This window comes from Camelus dromedarius, chromosome 21 (genome assembly GCF_036321535.1).
Source record: "Camelus dromedarius isolate mCamDro1 chromosome 21, mCamDro1.pat, whole genome shotgun sequence".
Lineage (NCBI taxonomy): Eukaryota > Metazoa > Chordata > Mammalia > Artiodactyla > Camelidae > Camelus > Camelus dromedarius.
This window is the reverse complement of record NC_087456.1, coordinates 31,678,630-31,699,614: the sequence shown is the minus strand read 5'-3', so window position 1 is coordinate 31,699,614 and position 20,985 is coordinate 31,678,630. Positions and strand designations below refer to the sequence as shown.

Below are 20,985 nucleotides of genomic sequence, written 5' to 3'. Positions count from 1 at the left end.
ATGATAATTTTCATCAACAATGATGATAGAAAGTAGAATTACTTAAATTGTTAAATCTGAAAAATAAATGTCAGATTTTATAGATGGCAAGGAAATACAAATAGAAATTGCTTCTATATTTTTTAATACAAAACTCACATTTATTATTGGCACTGTGATAATTTAATTTACAAATACAGTCTGGCTTCCCAATTTTAAGGCAATAGCTTAAGATAAATACATTGTTCTCCTCTTCAGCTCTTTCAATCAACAAAACAAAACAACATGGAAAAACACTGTATCAATAACAGCAATGGTGTTTTTCAAACACATGCTTTTCCAATAGTCATCCAAGTAAAAGAGATTTCAGCAGCTCGATGCAATCTCTGTACGACAATATGCAGCATAAATGTCAGTTGACCTTGAAGCTTATAGCATATTCTAATCAGTTTCAAAACCTTTATTCACAGTTTCTGTGCAGATGGAGTTACCAGCCTTCTCAGTTCCCAGGGACTTTCTAATGCACAGGGCCACTGCATTTCAGGACAGTTTCAGGTATCCTTCCACCATCTCTGTTCTCACCTCATGCTTCCTTAGCCCGGAGCCTGGATGACCTCTGTGTTAATCCGTTCTGAATCCGTAGTTCTTCCCCTGGGCCTGTGAGCCATCCAGAAAGGCCAAAGTGTCCCACGGGGCACTGTCCTGGTACATTCCTTCTGTGCCTCACGTCTCTGTGAGTCCTTCCAGTGGGGAACCAGTCACTTTAGACTATTGGCCTGAAGGTCATTCAGAAGATTTAAGTATGTATTTGATTTGAGGAACCTAGGATAGGAGTCCTTTTCCATAAGAGTGTATATGACTTTTTGGGCTTCATCAAAACACGTGGGCGTTGGTGCTTTAATCTTCTTGGCTGTCGATTCTCGAGTGCGAAAGTCAATATTGATCTGAAAAGAAATCCTCATTAGTTCACATGTACTTCCAATTTATTGCACACTTTCTGCTGTTACTGTTGTTTTTGAAGCAACTCAAGACAGTGGCTTTAGGCCCTCATTTAAATCAGCCCAAATATCTCTTGAATGCCTTACACTAGGTGTGGAGGAGTGAAAAAGAAACATCACAAAAAAGCAAAAATATCCTTGCTCCAAGTTAACTCACAGTATATTTGGGAGATGCCAAAGAGGCAGATATGGAAAATTTAAATATTTATACAAGGGCGATACATGCATCAAAACAGTGATGCTCACATTTAAGATTTACAGGAGGAGGGGACACTTTGTGCAGCTAGTTGCTGCTTGAAGCAGGAATGTTTAGCTGGAAGCTGGGCGCTACTACTAGGTGGAGACATTTTTGCTGATGCAATCCGTTATTGCATTAATCTGCATTTTATCCTAATCTGAGACCCCCTAATATGCAATTCTAGTCACTGACACCGGTATTCCTCCCCCCTTCACATTAGCTTGTTTTACAAAGCCAATCTTTCATCCAGTCTTTTCACAAACGTGGAAAACTAGATTATCATTGCACTGAACTGTATGAGTACACCTAAATATCTAGCAGTGAAAAATGGTGATACTCAGAAAGGATGTCACCTTGCTAGAATGTTCAATGTTGCTCTGTATCTAAGTGCCTTTACATAGAAACTGAGGGTAATGAACTTGATACTCACTTGTTTGGCAGCATCTGACTGCACAAATGCTTTATATATTTTCTCTGCTTTGCAGTGCAGAAGATCAGACTCCGTTTTTTTATAGTCTTCACATGCCAGCCAGAACTCAATATTCTCCTCACTAAACTCAGACTTTAGGAAATTTCCAAAGACATCTTGACCAGCTAAAAAAAAAAGGGCGAGGAGTGAGATAAATTAATTGAGCCAATAAATGTATACCTTGAAGAATTTTGCAGGAAAAATACTCTTGCATTCTCGGCATACAAAGGTAAGATGGCTGCTGAAATATCTGTGTCATAGTTCAAAGAGATGGGGAGGCCTGAGAGATTCCTTCATTTGTAGTTTATTTGGGATCAGACTAACTTGTCTGCAGTTACACAGCTGCTCAGTGGTGGCCAAAAAACTGTGCTGTACTTCCAGCTGCTCATTAAACTAAAATTCTGCTCTGCAGTCTCTTTTCTTCTAATACCGACTCTTAGCCAGAGTGCAGGGTATCTTAGGGAATCAAACACGCTGACGAAGGCATTAACACCATGTTACTCGTTAACATGTATAATGTCTCCATCCGGTTCACATCAGTCGGAAGACATGAGGCCTATGTATTACCTACTGCAATGGCCTGATTGTGTTTGCTACTGTTCCTGAGACTTTCCAGTGGGCCACTCTGTAGCATTATTTGTTTGGCTGAATCTAAGTCAGATAAAAAGTGGAGGAACCAGGTTGCACTACTTGAAACCAAGCTCTGTAGGCTCTGTAGGGTGACTGTCAGGGGGGGGGGGGGGGTCCGCTCACCCTGGGATTGGGACAAGCTGCCCATCTGCTGGGGTCCCAATCCCGACAGAACCACAATGTCTGTGATGAGGTTAAAGCAAGCTGATTTCATGTTTTATCTTTTCTCACCGGAAACTACCCACAAGACACTGTGTTGAAGTCTTTTTATTGTATCTGTGTTAGAACATGTGTCATGTTGTGCATCGTACAGTTATATGCTGTGTCTCAGCTACCTTCAAGGCCGTAAAGCACTGTGTCTTTGTTTTTGTATCCTTAGTGCTTCTAAAATGCCTCCACATAAAAGTGGGCTGAATGAGTGACAACGCATGAATGAATGAAAAAATAATGAACTGATGGAGTGGAATCCTACCCCTTACATCCAGTGCTACAAAAATACATTCCTGGGGTAGCTCTCAGAATAGCCGTTCACATTTTGAGATGTGTGGTTTACTTTTAAAAACTTTAAACTTCGGAACACCAGCAGAATTTTAAGTTTTGCTTCTCTAATGATCCATGGAAACACCTACGTCTCTTGGCAGATTGTCTAAAGGGCTGGCCGAACTGAGTGCTAAGCCCACACAACACCACTGTGAGGCGTTTGTGCTAAAGCTATTAGTGCTACAGAAAGACTTGAGTACAACTTTTCACACGCTCTCCCATCCAGAATACTGTGTTTTAATGAAACCATTCAATCTGTTAGCACATTGAGATAAACCCAGAGACATTCAGCAGTTAAACTGTACTTACTTTGGTTAGCAAGAAGTTTTTCCAGAGACTGAGACCACTGCATTACTTCATCGACAGAGAGTCTGCAGGGGACAAGATTTACATAAATTAGTAAAGTATTTTTTCTGTACAAGCACAAGTGAAATCAGAATGGCTGCTGCATTTTGATAACTTCACTAAGACTCTAGTTCCAATAAATTTTATTAAAATTTGTAAGAAAACAAAAATTTCCTTAGACTACTATAGTTTTGAAAATATCTGCCAGTAAAATGTGAAAAAATCCAAATATACTCCAACGGTATAATAAATAGCAAATATATGCACACACATTTGTATTCAGTTTACATTGTTACTAATGTAGTTTAATCTTATTAGGTTTTTACTTAAAAGAAATAAAATCCATTATGTGTAGTATTAGTCTTGCTAGAATATAGACTATAGAACTAACACGTAGGGCTTTTATACTGATAGTTCAGTGTATTCGTGTACATACATGTCCTTGGACTTGGAAGGTTTCATTCCAGATTCCAGATGTGGGAGCATAGATCTCAGGTACGCTTTCACATCCATCCCACTACGAAAGATACAGAAGTGAGTACTCATATTTCCTCAGTAGAAGACATTTTACTTGTAAAAAGAAAAGAGCATGAAATAAACATCTCCAAGGAATAAGGCAGAATAAACCTAGTTGATGCAACATTCTGCAGTTACTAAGATTGAGCCAATTTTTCTGAGCCCAGATCTGGAAGAATTCCCACCTCATTTAATGCCATATCATGATTCATTTTTAAGTAAAACTGAATATACTTATAATTCACAACAGGTTATTGCTCAGATCCAGCTAAACTAAAGACCCAGATTTTCTTCCATTCATTCTCAGTCCTTCTGCTGTGAAAGATCATCCAAGTCAAAATCCACAAAGCAAGACACTGAGTGAACTTACAAAGTCTTTGGCCTCCTTTTTTGCGTCTTGTCCTCTAGAAGGGAGTGATCAGTTCCTTTCAATTCCTTTGGACTCGCAGAGAAGAACATGCCTGGCATTGCATCCAGCCTCAGCGCGGAGGTGGCCCCTGCTCGCATAGTCCCCAAGAGGCAAATGTCTGCTAGTGCACATCTCTGCTGCTTTATATAGTGACGGCTCCCAGGCCCTGGCTGTTCAGACGAGTCTGTTTATCAAGTGATGTTACCACAGACACTGGAAGTTCCCCCTTTCTTGGTGTGTCGTGACGTGTATCTTGAAAAAAAAAAAAGCACACAGTGATGTTTTGTGGTTGAAACTTAACTAGATGAGACTGGGTCACTTGATTAGATAGAAAGAAAGAACATTAAACCTACAGAAGCCCCACACGCACCGCTAAGGCCTCAGCAGCATCAGTCTTTGGTTCTAGGGGACTTTTTTTTTTCATAAAAAAATGTATATTGCAATAAAATGTTTCATTTGGGGTATTTATTGTTATCGCATAGAAACTCAGTATTAGAGCTGGATCCCCTCAATGGTTTGAATAGTCCTTGACTGTAAAATTCTTCTGATCACAGTATTTTCAAAAAGAGGTATTTCTTTTCCTTTCAGGAAGCAATGTAGACACATACTTTTTTGTTTATTTGTGCATATATCTGGTAGGAAGGAGAGTGCTGAGAAGTTATTTTAACTTTCCCCTTCTCCAAACCTCATCCCTTATTTCCATGGCAAGAAATTTCCATTTAGTCTTTTCCGTGGTGTGTACTGGGCATTCTACTGCTGAGATACAAATGTTTTTAAGCAGTACTTGGATTTTAATATGTATTTGGAATATAACTAATATATCAAACTGGGATTTTTTTAGTGTATTACTGCTTAGGGTAAGAATAGAGTAAAATTTAAAACAGAACTATAAGCAAAAGCACAGTTAACACAAAATTGTGACCTAATATGTAAATATACTGATATGAAAGAATTGCACAATATCCAAAGAAAAACTGCTCTTGGTAAAATAAGAGTATAATTGGACAGGCAGTAGTGTGCTTCTTAGGTGATCTTCCAGATTTCAGCAGGATCTCTGGAGAGATACAGTCTAGCTTTAATTATGATTAAGGGTTAAAATAAAACCCCAGGGAATTGGATGACTAATCACTGATCATGATATAGGAGCTGATACAATATAAGCTCTTACAGAGTTTGTATATAGAGTATGGTTTATTTATTGAGTGTCCAGTTTAGTTTAAACCTCCTTTGGTTTTTATGCCTGAAAAGACAAACATTTTACTTAGAGGGGCTCCTGAAGATATTAGATAAAGCTGACAAAAGGGAATTAAGTATTATTTTTCCTGTCTTAGTTCTATTGTCATGATAAAAAGTATTTGAAGGAATCACATTTACACTTAAAATTTTACTTACTACACAGTCATGCACATATATCACATTATATGTAGCAAGCATCATTTGATGTTCGAAAGATAACATAATGCATTGAGAAAGAGAACTAGAGAGATATGCTGGCCATTTTGGAAGTTACCCAAACAAAAATAATGGGGTTTAGAGACTGATGACGTAAAGTTATTTGTTGTGTATTTCTTGTGGTTCAGTCCACATTTACTTTTCTGTTACAATCTTCAGCATTGTTTACGTTTGTTTATTTAGTAAACTCTCATTCCTCTAAATAATTGTGGATATGTTATGTCAGGGAAAATGATTAAAGCTTATTTTTAATGGCCACTATCATTATTATCCAAATACACTGATAATTTCCAAAGCATGTTTCTGCAACAATAATTCCTTTGGATGTTAATAAGCATTGCAGGGACTGTGACAGCAGCAGCAGCAGCAGCAAATGTCCTGGGGCTACCTAAGTCTGGGAAATGGGTTAATGATCAATGCAGATCTTCTGAGAACCTTTATTATGTCAATGCACATTTTTCAGTCTCTAAAAGGAGGTTGGAATATGTGGCATATGTGTCCTAACATTTTTGAGAACTGAACTCTCAGTAGGAAAAAGAGTTTGCAGAAATAATGTTCTCCTGACAACACGTTAGAAAGCTCTGGTCTGAGACAGAAATAAATATTTGCCTCTTACATAGTAATAATTCCTTAAACCTCCAACCTCTTACTACCTCAGTATACTTTCAAGCTTAAGCATTCACAAGCAATTACAATTGGGTGCTTCCCAGCCCAAGTGGTAAATTAAACTCCTGATAGAGGGGGTCTGTCTGAGATTCCTGCATCATGGTTGGCTGTTGAAGCCTCCTCACTGGCACTGTAACGTAGCTGTTCTTTCAAAGGCTGCTTGGAAGCACGTGCAGACCTTGTGTGTGTCAGAACTGGGCAAACCTGGAGAAGCTGTATCCGCAAGCGCGGGCGAGTCCAAGGCAGGGCACTGAAATTGCCTGTCAGTCACACGCACAGAGTCACTGTCTGGTCCCTTTTTGTGAAATTCATTAAGAAAAGACACATGATCAAATAGTGTCTTCACTGAGTTAATAATTTGGGTTGAAATTGTAGATGATTTGACAAAAGTCAATAGAATAAACAGTGGCTCTCATAAACAGTTGAACCGAAAGCACAGAGTTCCCACAGACTCCCGCCACCCCCCACAGCCTTCCTCACCATCGCCAGCCCACATCGGTGTGGTGTGCTTGTTACATAATCAGTGATGAACCTGCACTGACACATTCACTATCACTCAGAGTCCTTCAGTTTTGGTGTTGTAAATTATTTGGGTTTTTGACTAATGTATAATGATATATATATCTACCATTATAGTGTCATAAGAAGTTTCCCTGACCTAAAAATTCCAGTGTTATATTTTAAAATGTCAGGAGATCAGTTCAATGAAGCATTGCAGATTATGGCTATCAATTTCAACAGGGTAAATTTTAATCTTTGCTCAGGTGATTTTGCATTTTGTTTCCACTCATTCCAACTGCCTGATTTTAGTAGGGAATGCTTTGCCGAGTGACTTTTTCAACCTTGATATCGATTAAACTGATGTTGAGCCTTCATAATTTTGCTGATGTTTTATTGTGGACATTAGGAATTATAGGGAAGAGGACAAAAATAAGTATGAAGTTATATTTTAAAAGCAGAGTTATATCTATATGGTAAGAGTCAATGACATGAACAGAAATTTTGATCCATTGAAACAAAATGTCTTGACTTAACAAACTTGAACTGCAATCCTAAGAACTGCAAATAGAAGAGTGCATCTCCATCCAAAGGAGGTCAAAGTATAGTCTGGGTAGACAGGTACTTAAGCAAGTAATCAAAGTGAAGGGACGCCAGAGAGGAATGTGCGGAGGAAAGATTAACGCTGAAAGTGCGGGCCAGGGAAAGTGCTGTTGCCGTTAACTCAAAGTCAGCACGCGGTGTTCCCTGCCTGCTTCTGCATTCGAGGTCAACATCCCTTGGAAAGCACAAAAACACTGCAGTGGAGAAACTGGTCTTTAGCAGGTAGACAACCCCTACGTGCATAAAGACCATGGCGGAGTGAGTGTGAAGACACAGAGCTTTGCAGAGTTCACAGGGGCTCTGAGAGACTTTGTTCAGTTCACACAGCCACTCAGTGGTTAGGGAATTAAGACAGGGGGTGACTGCCTGGTCTTTTTTGGCTCCTGCACCCCCTAGCCTTTGACAGTGTTTCAGCTACATTTCAAAGAATTTGTCTGGAAAGCTTCAACAAAGGTGAATTTGGAAGGATTTTTCTCTTTGTCTGGGTAGAGCATGGGTGGGGACATTGATACCTTCTTTATGCCATTTATGAAAGGATTAAATGTTTTAGAACTGTTTATGATTTTATCTTCTAGATGAAGAAATCAGAAGATAGGCTTTAGTAAGAGAGAATCTTTGCAACTTGGGGAAATTCAATGATCTCAGTAAAAGCAAACTGATCGAGATAAAAATCTAGTTTCTTTTTCTTACCCAGTTCTAATCTGCTTATAGTAAACACTGAGCGCCTCCTTTCTGTAATATAAGAGTTTATAGAAAATCGAATGTGGGACCTTCAGTGCACTGGGCTCATGTGATTCTATAAACCTCACCCAGCCTAGATCTCATCTTGCTGATAAAGTTATTAAAGGCCCATCTTTCAAGTTGTTCTTAAAGTCCTAAAGAAATCTTTGATTAATGTTATCTCTGATATACTTCCTGCACCCTATGATTTATAATCACCCTATAATTTATAATCATTGCCACAAGGGAGAATAGTCATGTCAGACTCTATTTGCTTTGTCAGACTATGCTTTGCAAATAGAATTGAGCCAGTACTGAATAAATGGAAAACTGTGCCATAAGAACATTGGCACTTTACTTGCAGTTGGACTGGAATGTTCTGTTACATAACACAGGCCGTAACTGCAAAAGCAAAGATGTTCAAAGGTCAGTCAGGAGAGGCAATTTGTAAAGGAAAGTGTATTTTAATTATCAGAGAACAACTTCAGTAAATGACTTAATTTTTCAAATTTCTGATAAACATGACTTCAATAATTTGCCTTTGCTTTTACTAAATGGTTAACAGGAGTGACTTACATCCTTTGCCTTTCTCTATTAATTATATAATTTTCCTTAAAAAGTTCTATCAGGGTTGCTCGACACGCTCTGTCCTTTGCAAAACCACGTCGCCGACTCCGTGTGACTGTATTGACGCCATTTTCTTCATATACTTTCTAATGTTTTGATTTTGTGTTTATTTACCTTTTTTTTTCAAACTAGGTATTGATGTCTCAGACCCATGGGACATTTATTTCATAATTAATGTCTTACTCTTAAAATAAATTATGGTCTTCCTACTTAGGTAAACACTTCTGAGTCAGTAGTGACCATGCTAGCGTGAGTCTTCTGTTCTTGTGGGCGCAGGTGGTCTGTGGTGTCCCACCGTGTCCTCTGCCTGCTCCGCCCTCTCCAGAGAGAGGCTTGATTCTTTATCCTGTTTTTCCTTTTTTCCTGTTTTATTTAGATGAAAAGTTTTGAGCCCACTGAAGCTCAGTGACGGGCTAATCTTGCTGCATTTCAGAGACCCGTGGGCTCAATACCAAGCTCTAACTCTGGCCTGATTTGTGAGTTTGATTGTATCAGCTAACTTCTTGCCAGTTTCCTGTGTGTAGAAGTGAGAGATGATGGTTAAGCAGTTTGCCGCTGTGACAGTGGGGTCGGGAGATTTTGGCTTCTTCCCAGATTCTACAGTGATCAGAGCTAGGCCCCAAAGTATGAGCATTTAGATGGAATTCCTTATAGGTAGTATGTGTTCCACTTTTACTTCTAGGTTCGAGCCCTTTACCTCGACTTCTCAAAACACTGTGAATGTGGCAGCCCAGCTGCTCCGGAGTCAGGGCTCCTGGCCCCACGGCTCTGCACGCACTGGGTGGGCCTGTCTTCCACGCCGGTCCTTGCTCTGTCAGTATTTATTTGTCATGGGGCTCCTCTGCTCTCAGCTAGTGTATTTTTGTAAAGTAATATGTTAGACACGTACAAATGCATGTTCAGATGTTAACGATGTGGAAACATCACAGACTCTTCTGGCCAACCCCAATCTAATTTTCTCGCCATCTGCTTTTTGATACTCATAGCTGGAAATATGGATCACTCCCAACTGCAGACCTTAGCCAGCTCCAGTTTCTGAGTCAGCCCACAATGAGGCTGGAAAACGCAAAGTTATTTCAGTTTGAATTAGGAGTGGCGGCAAGTTTCTGTTGGGAGTCTGCTGTTGGAAAACAGGATTTTCATGGTTGCCAAGTGTCAGCAACCCCATTTTGAGGGTTAGGTAACTCAGGCAAACAGAGATGAATGAAGTATCCCAGGAGTACCTTGAGTCGTGAAAGGAAATGCTGAACAAACTCTCTCTTGGAAGGCCAGCTAACCCTAAGCTAGGCCTTGGTGTGTTGCGAGTTTTGAATTTGCTTTGGATCGGGGCGGGGGGGGGGGGGAGCGCCTCATTGCGTAAGCACGGCTGCCGCCAACCGTGAAGTCTGCATACAGCAGTTCCAAAGGTGGCCGCCTCCCAACGTGTAAATAGCCCTCCTCCCAGTCTCTTCTCATCCCTCTTTTCTTCCCCTATGTGTCTTGTCTTGTTTTCGCCTGGATTTGTGGAAGCAGGAAACTAGGGCCATATATTTGGTGGGAACTGGAAGTTAGAACAAGCTCATAATCTTATTTGACCATTTATCTCCGACGATGTGGAAGATCAGGACATAGAAACCTTCAAACTGCCCTGCCCTTCTGTCATTTTCCTTGTGAATATCAGGTCATTTTGACTTTGTGAAATTTTTGTCTTTTATTTATTTATTTATTTATTTTTACCATTGTGAGGTTTTAAGTTCTAGTTCATCTTGGTTTGGTGTCTTGTTGATGACTCTTTGGCTTTTTCCTCTTGTGATTCTGTTTTGCCCAAGCTCTCTGTTGAGACAGTGAGATCTCAACACACCGAAGACAGTGCATAGAGCTGTTAAGAGCAGCCTGGTATGTGTGGGAGTTTGTTCCATTCTTCTAGCCTGGGGGTTTTCTTCTCACATTTTGTCTGAGCGAGGTTGAGGTAGATTTGCTTCCCCCGCTGAAAGAGTGGGCAGGCAACGCAAACAAAGTGAGGTGACTAGTAAAGCCTGCACTGAATTATAGCAAGAGGTTGGACGTGTGCAGGAAGCCCGGGAAACTAGGTTGGAATGGGATAAGGATTGGAAATGTCATAGTGGGGCGGGTGACGCCCATGACTATCTCTGCACTGATCTGCCCCTCTTCTGACTTCACTGCCCACCATGGGGCAGCTGTTGATTCCTGAGAAAATTAAAACCTCTTTAGAGTTGCAACATGAATTACATGGTCCTATCCAACCCTGGAAGTCACATTCTTTTTTTTTTTTTTAACTTTTTTTTATTGGGTTATAGTCGTTTTACAATGTTGCGTCAAATTCCCAAATTCTCTTTTAATTTTAATTTTTTTGATTTACAATGTTGCATTAGTTTCTGATTCAGTTTTATACACACACACAAACACACACACACACACACTTTCTCATATTATTTTCCATTTCAGGTTACTACAAGCCATTGAAGATAGTTCCCTGGGCTATACACTAGGACCTTGTTGGTATCTGTTCTTTACATAGTGGGTTGTATCAGCCAATCCCAAACTCCCAATTTATCCCTCCCTCCCCTCTTCCTCCTCTGGTAACCATAAGTTTGTTTTCTATGTCTGTGAGTCTCTTTCTATTTTGTAAATGAGTTCACTTGTGTCATTTTTAAGATTCCACGTGTAAGTGATGTCATGCGATGTTTGCCACAGTCTTTACAACAAGTGCCTTGCAGACGTTTGCATTTGTACTTTGTCCTTCTCATCTTCCAGTGAATCATCGCTCGCCTTGCATAGACAGTGAAAAGCTCCTGAGAGGACGTGCACATGAAAATGTCCCCCTTTACGCAGAATCCGCCTGATCTGGGACAGCTATAGAGTCAGTGGAGCAGCCCCAGGAGTACCAGGGAGAATGTCTCCGTTTCACTTCTCTTTTCATGAGCAAAGTTGTTCTACACAGTGTGTCGCTTCAGAGCTCAGGATGAAAGAGGTTGAACATGTTGAGGTCGTTTCTTTTTTTCCTGGTAGAAACCATACCCAACTATCAAATCACACACCAGTCAGTCCACAGGAAGAAGGTCTGGATGTCTCCAAAACCAGTGTCATCTGACAGCAGAAGGAGGATGCTGTGGGTGTCTGTGATCACAGAAGACTTAAAGTCCCCATGGTTATGTCAAATTAAAGTCTATTTTAAGCACAGCCTAACTCAGTAGCAACAATTTGATATTAACCAATGATTAAACTGTACCAAATATTACGGAGTAAGCAGGCCATTATCCATATTTGTTTATTCTTTCTCAGAAACACTGTTCAGTCCCCTTTTCTCCCCTCTTTAATTTGCCTTTTTTGCTCAGATCCTTGTATTTTGTACCCCAAAATTCTTCTCTTCCATTTTCTCCCCTCTGCACCCCTCTCCTCTTTTTTCTTCCCTAACCTTTTTGGCCTCTGGATGTGTGGATGGACTGTGGCTACCTGATTTCACTGTGAAACCTTTACCTTTATGAACTGTCTGTCATTGTGAAATTAGAAGAAAGAACAGAACAAGCCCTTGGTCAGTTGAAAGCTTAGGGCTCCTTAGGGCTCTGTCTCCCAAGCTCCCATCAAGTCAGTCGTCTTTTAGTCATAATCCTCAAGCAAAGCAAATGTCTTCTAAACAGACTTTTTTTTTTTAACTTGATTGTAATGAATCAGGAGTCTGTGTTGCTCAAATGTCCAGAACAATGCCTGGAACCAAAAAGAGCTTGTTGAATAAGGGGTTAAGGGCTGAGCCTTACACTCATTTCTTCAACTATTCAACAAATATTTATTGAGTGCTTGCCGCATGCTGGTTGGTCTGGTAAGCATTAGGGAATCTAGGGGCGGATCTCATCCTGGAGAGAGACAAATGGATGGGAAATTTCAAAACCCGCGTTGAGCGTATGAGATAGGGTTTGGCACAGGGTGTTCTGGAGGCGGATATAATGTGGCACCTGATTCAGTAGTCAGCAGCGTTATGAAATGTGTATTCACTCAACAAACAGTGCTTATGAGGTGCCAGTTACCGTTCCAGGCACTTTGAGAAAGGCCAGACTCAACGGGCATATGTCTTTGCCCCTTTCCTTCCTGCCATCTTGCTACTGTGAGACTTCAAAGGATGAAAGCCAGAGGCTGAGGATGGCTGAGCAGAAATATGGAGGGACTTGAGGCTCTGCTGCCATCACAGAGCCACAGGGCCTGCCTAGTCAGCAGATCTCAGATCTCTTGAACGTGAGAAGAAAATGGTCAGACTTGCTTATCTCACCACGTTCATTATGTTAGGCTTTCTATTCTTACCATTTTTTAAATTGAAATATAGTCAGTTACAGTGCATCAGTTTCTGGTGTACAGCACAATGTCCCAGTCAATCAATGTCTTGTATTCTCATCATTTAAAAATACACAGTGTTATTTTTTGCTATTGTTTTAGTTTGTGTTTGTATTCCTCCTGATTAATTTGGAGGGTTGCCTTTTTGTCCTAGTGGTTATCTTTGTAACTATGACGTCAGATTATATGCCTCACCCTTCACTGTTTCAGTGGTGTCTGTTACTGCCTATGAATTATCATCCCCATAGTATATTTTCCTTTCCCTACATCTCTCCTTCCCCTCTTCAGTACAGTTTTGGAAGTGATATTTTCCTGGATTGTCCCTTAATACTTTCAAAGACTTTTACCACTATAACTTGACAATATCTTTAAGAGATATTGTGTGATACCCAGCAATGAAACAGAAGACAGTCAGGGTATCTCCAACTACTTCCCGCTTCTTTCCTTGTCCAGCTCCTGCTGGTCGGAGCATCAGTCCCAGGTGATCGGGGATGTGTGGGAGTGGTGATGGGAGACGGGCTCCAGCCTTTCCGGGGGGAGCTCCTGCTCTAGGTGGATGTGAGGCAATGAAAAGCTCCGCCCCTCCCCGTATTTTTCTGATTGTTTTCATCAGCAGCTGTGCACTGCAGACTTCTTTTCACAAAGCCGTGGGGGCAACTTAAAACAGTGAAGTGTTGGAGATTTCATTCAGCTTTTCAAGGTGAGGCAGCCAACCCCCTGGGCAGCAGAAGCACAAAGCGGATGTCCTGTGTGGAAAACTGGCTGTGCTTTTGGGACTCCAATGGATTCTAATCCATTATGTCAGCCCGTGTGGCCATTGAAAACTCTGCTGTTGTCTTCACTGTGGCGTTTTCTCTGCCTGGTCCAAAACCCTCCCCTCCACCTGCGCCCGGCTGTGGCAAAGAAAATGACTGTGATCTCAGCCCACCTAGGAAGGGCTCTTCCCTCTCTGACTTTTAATTAATCTAGTCCTCTTTGCTTCTCTAACAATTGGTTATCTTTAAAAATAAGATTTTTTTGAGATTACTATCTTGGAAAGATATTTGCACCCCCATGTTCACAGTAGCGTTATTTATAGTAGCCAAGACATGGGAACAATCTAAGTGTCCGCTGATGGATGACTAGAGAAAGAAGATATTATATATCTATCTATAGATAGTGAAGTAACATTCAGCCATAAAAAAGAAGACCCTGCAGTTTGCGATAGCATGCTTGAACCTTGGGGACGTTGTGCTAAGTGAAATAAGTCAGACAGAGAAAGACAAATGCTGTATGATCTCATAAATGGAAACTAAAAAAAAATGAACTCATAGATACAGAGGACAGATTGGTGGTTGACAGAGGTGGAGGGGGAGTGGAGTGTGGAGGAAATGGGTGAAGGAGGTCAAAGGTACAAACTCCCAGTTACGAGATAAACAAGTCCTGGGGACGTAATGTGCAGCGTGGGGACTGTAGTTAACGGTTCTGTGCTGTGTAGTTTGAAGTTGCTAAGAGAGTAGATCTTAAAAGTTCTCATCATGAGAAAAAAGCTTGTTAACTATGGGAGGTGATGGCTATTACTAAGCTTATTGTGATCCGTTCGCAATATATACATATATTGAATCACTACAATGCACACATAGAACTAATGTACTGTTACCTACCAATTATTTTTCCATAAAACTTGGGGTGAGGGAGAAGTTAAACACTTAATTAGTACAACACTGAAAAAAGAGATGTTTTGGTGTTCTCTTGTTCTTATTTTCCTAGCTGTTGCCGCAGGAGCCCTATCACCACTGCCTGTTACATCCTACGCAGAGGCCGTATTCTGAGCTCTTCGAGAGTGAAATTCCGGAGATGTACTGGGATTCCAAACGGAAGGGGCTTTTCTCTGGAGCCTCAGGAAGAAGCACGTGCGGGCGCTGCTGTTTGACAGCTCTCCTCGGCCACGGTGCCTTTCCTGTCCTGATGTGATTTTGCAAGAGGCACTGCTCACAGCTACTTGTGGAGACCACTTGTGGAGTCTTTAAAGATGGGAAAAGAATAAGTTTGTCAAGCTGACATGAAACACATGTGAAAAGACAAGGAGACAAGCAATGATTATAGAAAAGTCAACCTGAGCATCACGCTGAGCTTAAGGAGCCAAGCTGGTACGTCTGGGCATCTCAACTCACTTCTACCTACGCACCCAGCCCCACCCTCAGCTCCCGAGGAAGCAGGTCCTGTTGAGCAGTCTGATGAGGAAAGTGATATCACTTAATCTTTAAAGCAGTGTACGAGGTCTGTATTATTACTTCCATTTTAGATATGGGAATGGAGGCTCCTGAGGACTGAACGGCACACCCAGTATCCTTCCCCACCCCCTGCTCAGGCCCTGCCCGTTCCCGTGCTCTGAGCCCAGGCCAGCTCCCCCCTGAGAAACCATCTGCCTTCACTTGGCTGGGGGCCCCCTGCAGGCCTCGACCCACCGGAGACCCTCCCCAGCCCCTCAGCTCTGCTTTCGTTTCTGTGCCTTCCCCTTGTGAAGGAAAAGAAACGCCCACCATTCGTGCTTCTGAAGAAGGAAATCAGAGTCTCCCATCTAAAGTGATTTTGCCCTCTTTTTTTTTTTCTTTTTGGTCTCAGAGTTAGGACATTATATATTCCTATTAAGGCCTCTCTGTTGCTCTATAAAGCCCTAAGGTTTTATATCTTGAGGCGCTGCCTGTAATGTTCTTTTCAGGAATTGCAGTAAATGGGACTCAGACACACACACACACAAACGTACACGCGCACACACCTTATTTTCTCCTCTGCAGTTTAGTCTTCATGTAATACGACACTGTCCCATCCAGTGCATTTTTCGTTTTGGATGTTGTCGTTTCTATCTCTGAAAGTTTAGTTGGTGTCTTTTTTTTAATTGAAGTGTAGTCAGTTTATAATGTTGTATCAATTTCTGGTGTCCAGCATAATGTTTCAGTCATACGTACACATACATATATTCGTTTTCATATTCTTACTCATTATAGGTTACCACAAGATTTTGAATATTGTCCCCTGTACTATAGAGTATAAACTTGTTGTTTATCTATTTTATATGTAGTAGTAAATATCTGCAAATCTCGAACTCCCAGTTTATCCCTTCCCACCTCTTTTCCCCACTGGTAACCACAAGTTTGTTTTCCATGTCTGTGAGTCTGTTTCTGTTTTGTAGATGAGTTCATTTGTGTCTTTTTTTTTTTTTTTTTAAGATTCCACACATGAGTGATATCATATGGTATTTTTCTTTCTCTTTCTGGCTTACTTCACTTAGAATGACGATCTCCAGGTCCATCCATGTTGCTACAAATGGCATTATCTTATTCTTTTTATGGCCGAGTGGTATTCCATTGTATGAATATACCACAACTTCTTTATCCAGTCATCTGTCGACGGACATTTAGGTTGTTCCCATGTCTTGGCTATTGTGTCTTTTCTTAACATCTTCAATCTTCTAACTTCTTGAATGTATGGGATACAGTTTTAACGACTGTTTTGATGCTCTCGTGTACTAGATGTGTTATCTGTGTCATTTCTGGAGAAGTTCCAGCTGATTGATTTTCATCACCATGACAGGTCACATTTTCCAGGCTTCTTTGCACGCCTGGTAATTTCTGATTAGATGGCAGGAGTTATGATTTTACCTTTTTGGGTGCTAGATATTTTTTCATTCTTATAAATATTCTTAGACATGGTTACATTATTTGAAAACATTTTGATTTTTCCAGGTCAGGCTTTGTTAGATGGGATCAAAGCGACGATTTGTCACAGGTTGATTTTTTCCTGCTTCTGAGGCAAGACCCTCTGCAGTACTCTACCTAAGGCTCCTTGAATTTTAGGTCTTCTGCCCTGGCTTTTGGGACAAGTTCTGTCCCTGTGTGATCTGAGTGTTGTTCCTTCTTATCCTCTTAACTGGTCCTTTCTTGGCTTCTGGTGGTTTCATCACAGATAAGCACTAACCAGCATTCAGCTAACACTGCAGCGGGTCCCTGGGCAGAGTCATTTCCCTATGGCTGGGTTTTTTCTTTTTCTTTTCCTTTTTTTTCCTGCTGACTCTAGTCACTTTGTTCTCCCTGAACTCCCAGTGCCGCCGCCTCAGCGCAGCTGGGATGTCTGCTCCCGACAGTCAGCTCTGCAGTCACAAGGCACCGGGTTTCCCGTCTCGCAGGGATCGCTGCTCTTCGCTGTCTGATGTCCCGAGAGCCCGAGAATGGTAAGTCTTTGAGGAAAGAAATCCCCAGCTTGGTGACATCCTTAAACCCAGCGACTGTAGTTTTTGTGTCATTTTTATGTGGATATCAGTAGTACCTGGTCCTGGCTCCGTCCTGCTACGACATGACATGTTGATAACGACTCATTCATTTCAAAATTTCACTTTTCATTCATACATTTATTTGCTTACTATGTTGACCTTCAGAGAACTGTTGTGCTGATCCTGCTACCCTTACTGATAAATATAATATAATACATATACAGATTATATAGAATAGAATCACACTGATTATCAAGTGACCTGGATTTATAGTTTTCGGAGTTGAAGTGTTGGACTTTGTCTCCGGTGTGGTGGCATTTGAGGTTTAAAAGAAGTAGTGTAAATGATCACATTGGCTCACACCTGTCAAATGACTAGTCTGACGTCAACCAGCGTGTCACTGTCAGAGGCAGGGACACCTCCTGGGAGCATGACTTCCAGCCACTTGTCCTGACCACTAGACCACACTTTCCATCATTCAGAACCCTGTTCACCGGTTAAGGAAGTGTCACTTGCTTTGTTGGCATACTTAATTCAAATGGTAACTCTCAGGTTTGGATGTGTCACAGGTAGTTCTAGAAATTCATTCATAAAATAACATGCACCAGTTTCCCCTTCTTCTCACTGCAGGAAATAGCACATTATATTTGCAATAGTTTGACCAGTAAAAAGACACCTTGCTACAGTACAGGCATCTGAAAATGAAAATTGCATCCAAGACTGATTTCACGTAGCGGATCCTGCTCTGTTGTGTCTGGAAAGGGATAAACTCAGGGAAGTAAAAAGATCTGGAAGAGGCTGATTGTCAGGAGACTTCATGCTCCCTCCTTGCTGGTGCGACTCTCTATGTCAATTTTTTATTTGTTATGTACTCCCGTGATTCAAAGAAATAGTACCCTAGCCCACACAGGCCAATTTTTTCCCTTCCGATTTGGTATAGAAGTAATTTTATGCTCATTGTGGAATTAATAATGATAGCTAATAATAAAGTGAGACAACAGCTGTAAAATCATCTCTGGTATTTTAGATGACTTAATCCAACCTTTGACATTATCCTTTGAGACAAATGTCATTATCCCCATTTAATAAACAACTGAGTTTCAAAGAGATTAATTTTCGAATTGATGTGTCAAAACTTGGAATAGAGCTAAAGTCTGACTTCAGAGTCCCATGGTTTTAAGCTGATTCTCAAAATCGGTGCTTTGTGTGATGAAAGCTGACAGGACTCGGAGGTACCAGTTCCCTTCAGTGTGTGAGTGCAGTGAGCCCCGAAGACTCTCAGCTCTGTGAAGAGAACGTCTTTCCCACGCAGATCAGGGTTTTCCCATCCTGTGTAGTCCTGAGGGCCACCTTGTAGCTTCTTTTATGCATCTGTGTCTTTCCCAAGTTGGAATCTGCTTTGGGGATTATCTCCCATGTGTGGAGCCCTCAGCTCATCACTGAAGCTCTTTTCTGGCCACTTATCTTCCGGAGCTGCAAGGGACCACTGTGTCCCCGCAGGTCTCCTCATGGAAATTTTCGTCAGTGTGTGAGGGGTTAGGGCCTTTATGTAATTTTCAAGTCTGATTTAGAAGCTTGAGCTCTTTCAGTTCAAAATTAGAATAACAATGTACCATCTTATGGGATTTTTAGGACATGGCTGTGGGCTGCCTTCCTCGCTGGACATCCCTCATCAAGAATCCCTCTTGCTACAACTCACAGACACAGAGAACACATTTATGATTCCTAGAGGGTAAAGGGGGTGGGAGGGGATAAACTGGGAGTTTGATATCTGCACCTCCTGGGGAGTGATGGAATTGTTAGGGATCCTGATTGTGGTGGTGGTGGTTTCACAGGTGTACACAGCTATCAAAACTCATCAAATTGTATGTCTGAAATATGTGTAGTTTATTGCACAGAAATTATACCACAATGAAGTTGTTTAAAAAAAGATACTTAATATGAAAAAAATCCCTCTTGTTTTGGGTTTCAAATTCATCTATTGCATAATGACTTTGAGTGTATTTTGTGACTTTTAGTGTAGGGAAATTCTGTGCAGAGTTCTTCATGCTAATGTTTCAAGATCACTTAGTAGGACAACGTTTTGTGCTGACCTGAAAATATGAGAAGACGTTTTGATGGCAGCAAGCTCAGAAAGAAGTGTGAGATCGACTTTAATAATATGATTCCAAGGTGCTTTATGAGAACCCTGCAAACCATGGGGGTTTCCATTAGAAAAACATTAGAATTGAGTTCTGTGAAATCTAGGGGCTTTCTGTTGCTCAGCTGTAACACATCTGGACTGAAAATTTAAATCTCGTTTCACAAGCATCCTGTGTCAGTTTCTTTGCAGTGCAGGAAACAGGTTGAAAAAAAGATGAGAAAGATATACAATAGCTGTGCAGGATGCCCTGCACACTAGTTCATATTAACGTGGCCATTTCCAGGAATCAGTGGTTGATTATTTGTCACGTGATATACTTACAATACTGTGATGGGAGAATATCCACGTTCAGTCAAGTTCTCAAGCGTCTTTGCTCGTGCAGTCACGTGCTCTTAGACTCACCTTAACGCTGACATGTAGACACATGCATCTGAATGTCTACATGCTTTCTCATGTTCCTCTTCTTACTTATGACTCAAGAAACATTTTAAGATAAGTCCCTTCACTTCTGATATATCACACTTCTCCTGAAGAATCTCAAAAGATCTTTACTAGAAGGGCACACTGGGTTACAAATGTAGGAATTGCCTCATAGATTTTTAGAACTTATGCACCATTTTCCCCCACATATATCAGTTCATCTTTACTACAATACAATGAGATAGATATTTTTCTTAGTTTTTACAGTGGAACATCTAGGCTCAGAGATTTTTTTTTTAAACCTGCTTAAGATCACACATGGAATAAGAAATATATATATTGAGAACTCACTCTGTGCATTCATCAGACCTCATAGGGACCCAGGAAAAAAGGACAGTTTCATCTCTGTTTGATAGACACGCAGTCACTGCTGTGAGAGGTTAGGTAGCAAGTGAGTGTTAGCATAGTTAGTACAATTTAGGGCTGGAGTTCTTGGTGCTGGGTGTCTGATTGGATACTCCAGGGCTGTCCATGCCACCGTATTTTCTTTCCCTGGTTCATTGAGCAGGGCAGAGCAAGGACACACACCCAGAACCTATGACTCCATTGACCACAGAGTATCCACTCTAAGACATGTCAGTTTTATAAGTACTAGAATTTAATTGGTGCGGAAGTTTCAACAAATTGATGGTTAGAGTTAGCAAGTATCCCCACAATGGAATTACTTTTTCACATGATTTATTACTCAGAGGAATAGAGCCACAGGCATGTCTGCCCTGAGTCACATCCCTAACTGAGGGTGACAGAGATGTGACAGCAGTCAGTGCCTGGAACAGCCTCTTATCTAAAACGGCACCTCCAGGGGTGACTGCTTGCTGCTATGATCATAAACACGTACAAAACAGAACCAAAACAAAATCTCTCCAGGGCACTTCCCATAACTGTTTGAAGCATGAACCCTGGGTCCTTTGCAAAGCCTTGACTTTGATTCAGCCAAGAACACCCTGGGAGAGAAGTGGTGATGGATTACTCTGGTGTCCTACCCCGGACCTTCCCATCCCATAAACTGAGATCAGATTCCCCGGTGATCAACTTCAGACCTGGGTGTATGAGAACCCACTGCCCTGTCTTCAAAGGTCCATTCTCCTTCTCAATTTCAG

The 20,985-nt window shown here is 41.2% G+C and overlaps 1 protein-coding gene and 1 long non-coding RNA gene across 2 annotated transcripts in view; one reads left to right on the top strand and one right to left on the bottom strand.

Moving 5' to 3' along the window:
• LOC105097306 (uncharacterized) overlaps positions 1-20,985 on the top strand; it is a 329,784-nt gene that overhangs the window by 152,982 nt on the left and 155,817 nt on the right. The window contains exons 7-9 of the long non-coding RNA XR_010377177.1: positions 11,445-11,838; positions 14,763-15,142; positions 17,096-17,223. This is a non-coding gene — a long non-coding RNA (uncharacterized LOC105097306). The remainder of the gene's footprint in view (positions 1-11,444; positions 11,839-14,762; positions 15,143-17,095; positions 17,224-20,985) is intronic.
• RGS1 (regulator of G protein signaling 1) lies at positions 75-4,300 on the bottom strand. Its single transcript, XM_010989830.3, has 5 exons — positions 4,086-4,300; positions 3,636-3,716; positions 3,164-3,225; positions 1,646-1,809; positions 75-923 (listed from the first exon to the last, which is right to left on the bottom strand). The coding sequence occupies exons 1-5, from the start codon at positions 4,220-4,222 to the stop codon at positions 738-740; spliced, it is 630 nt and encodes a 209-aa protein (XP_010988132.1). The 5' UTR covers positions 4,223-4,300; the 3' UTR covers positions 75-737.

Excerpts from the sequence above, each read along its gene's own strand:
- RGS1 (XM_010989830.3), bottom strand. The coding sequence starts at position 4,222 with ATGCGAGCAGGGGCCACCTCCGCGCTGAGGCTGGATGCAATGCCAGGC. Across the intron at positions 3,717-4,085 it reads AAAAGGAGGCCAAAGACTTT|TGGGATGGATGTGAAAGCGT; the intron begins GTAAGTTCACTC and ends TATCTTTCGTAG. Across the intron at positions 3,226-3,635 it reads CCTTCCAAGTCCAAGGACAT|ACTCTCTGTCGATGAAGTAA; the intron begins GTATGTACACGA and ends TGTCCCCTGCAG.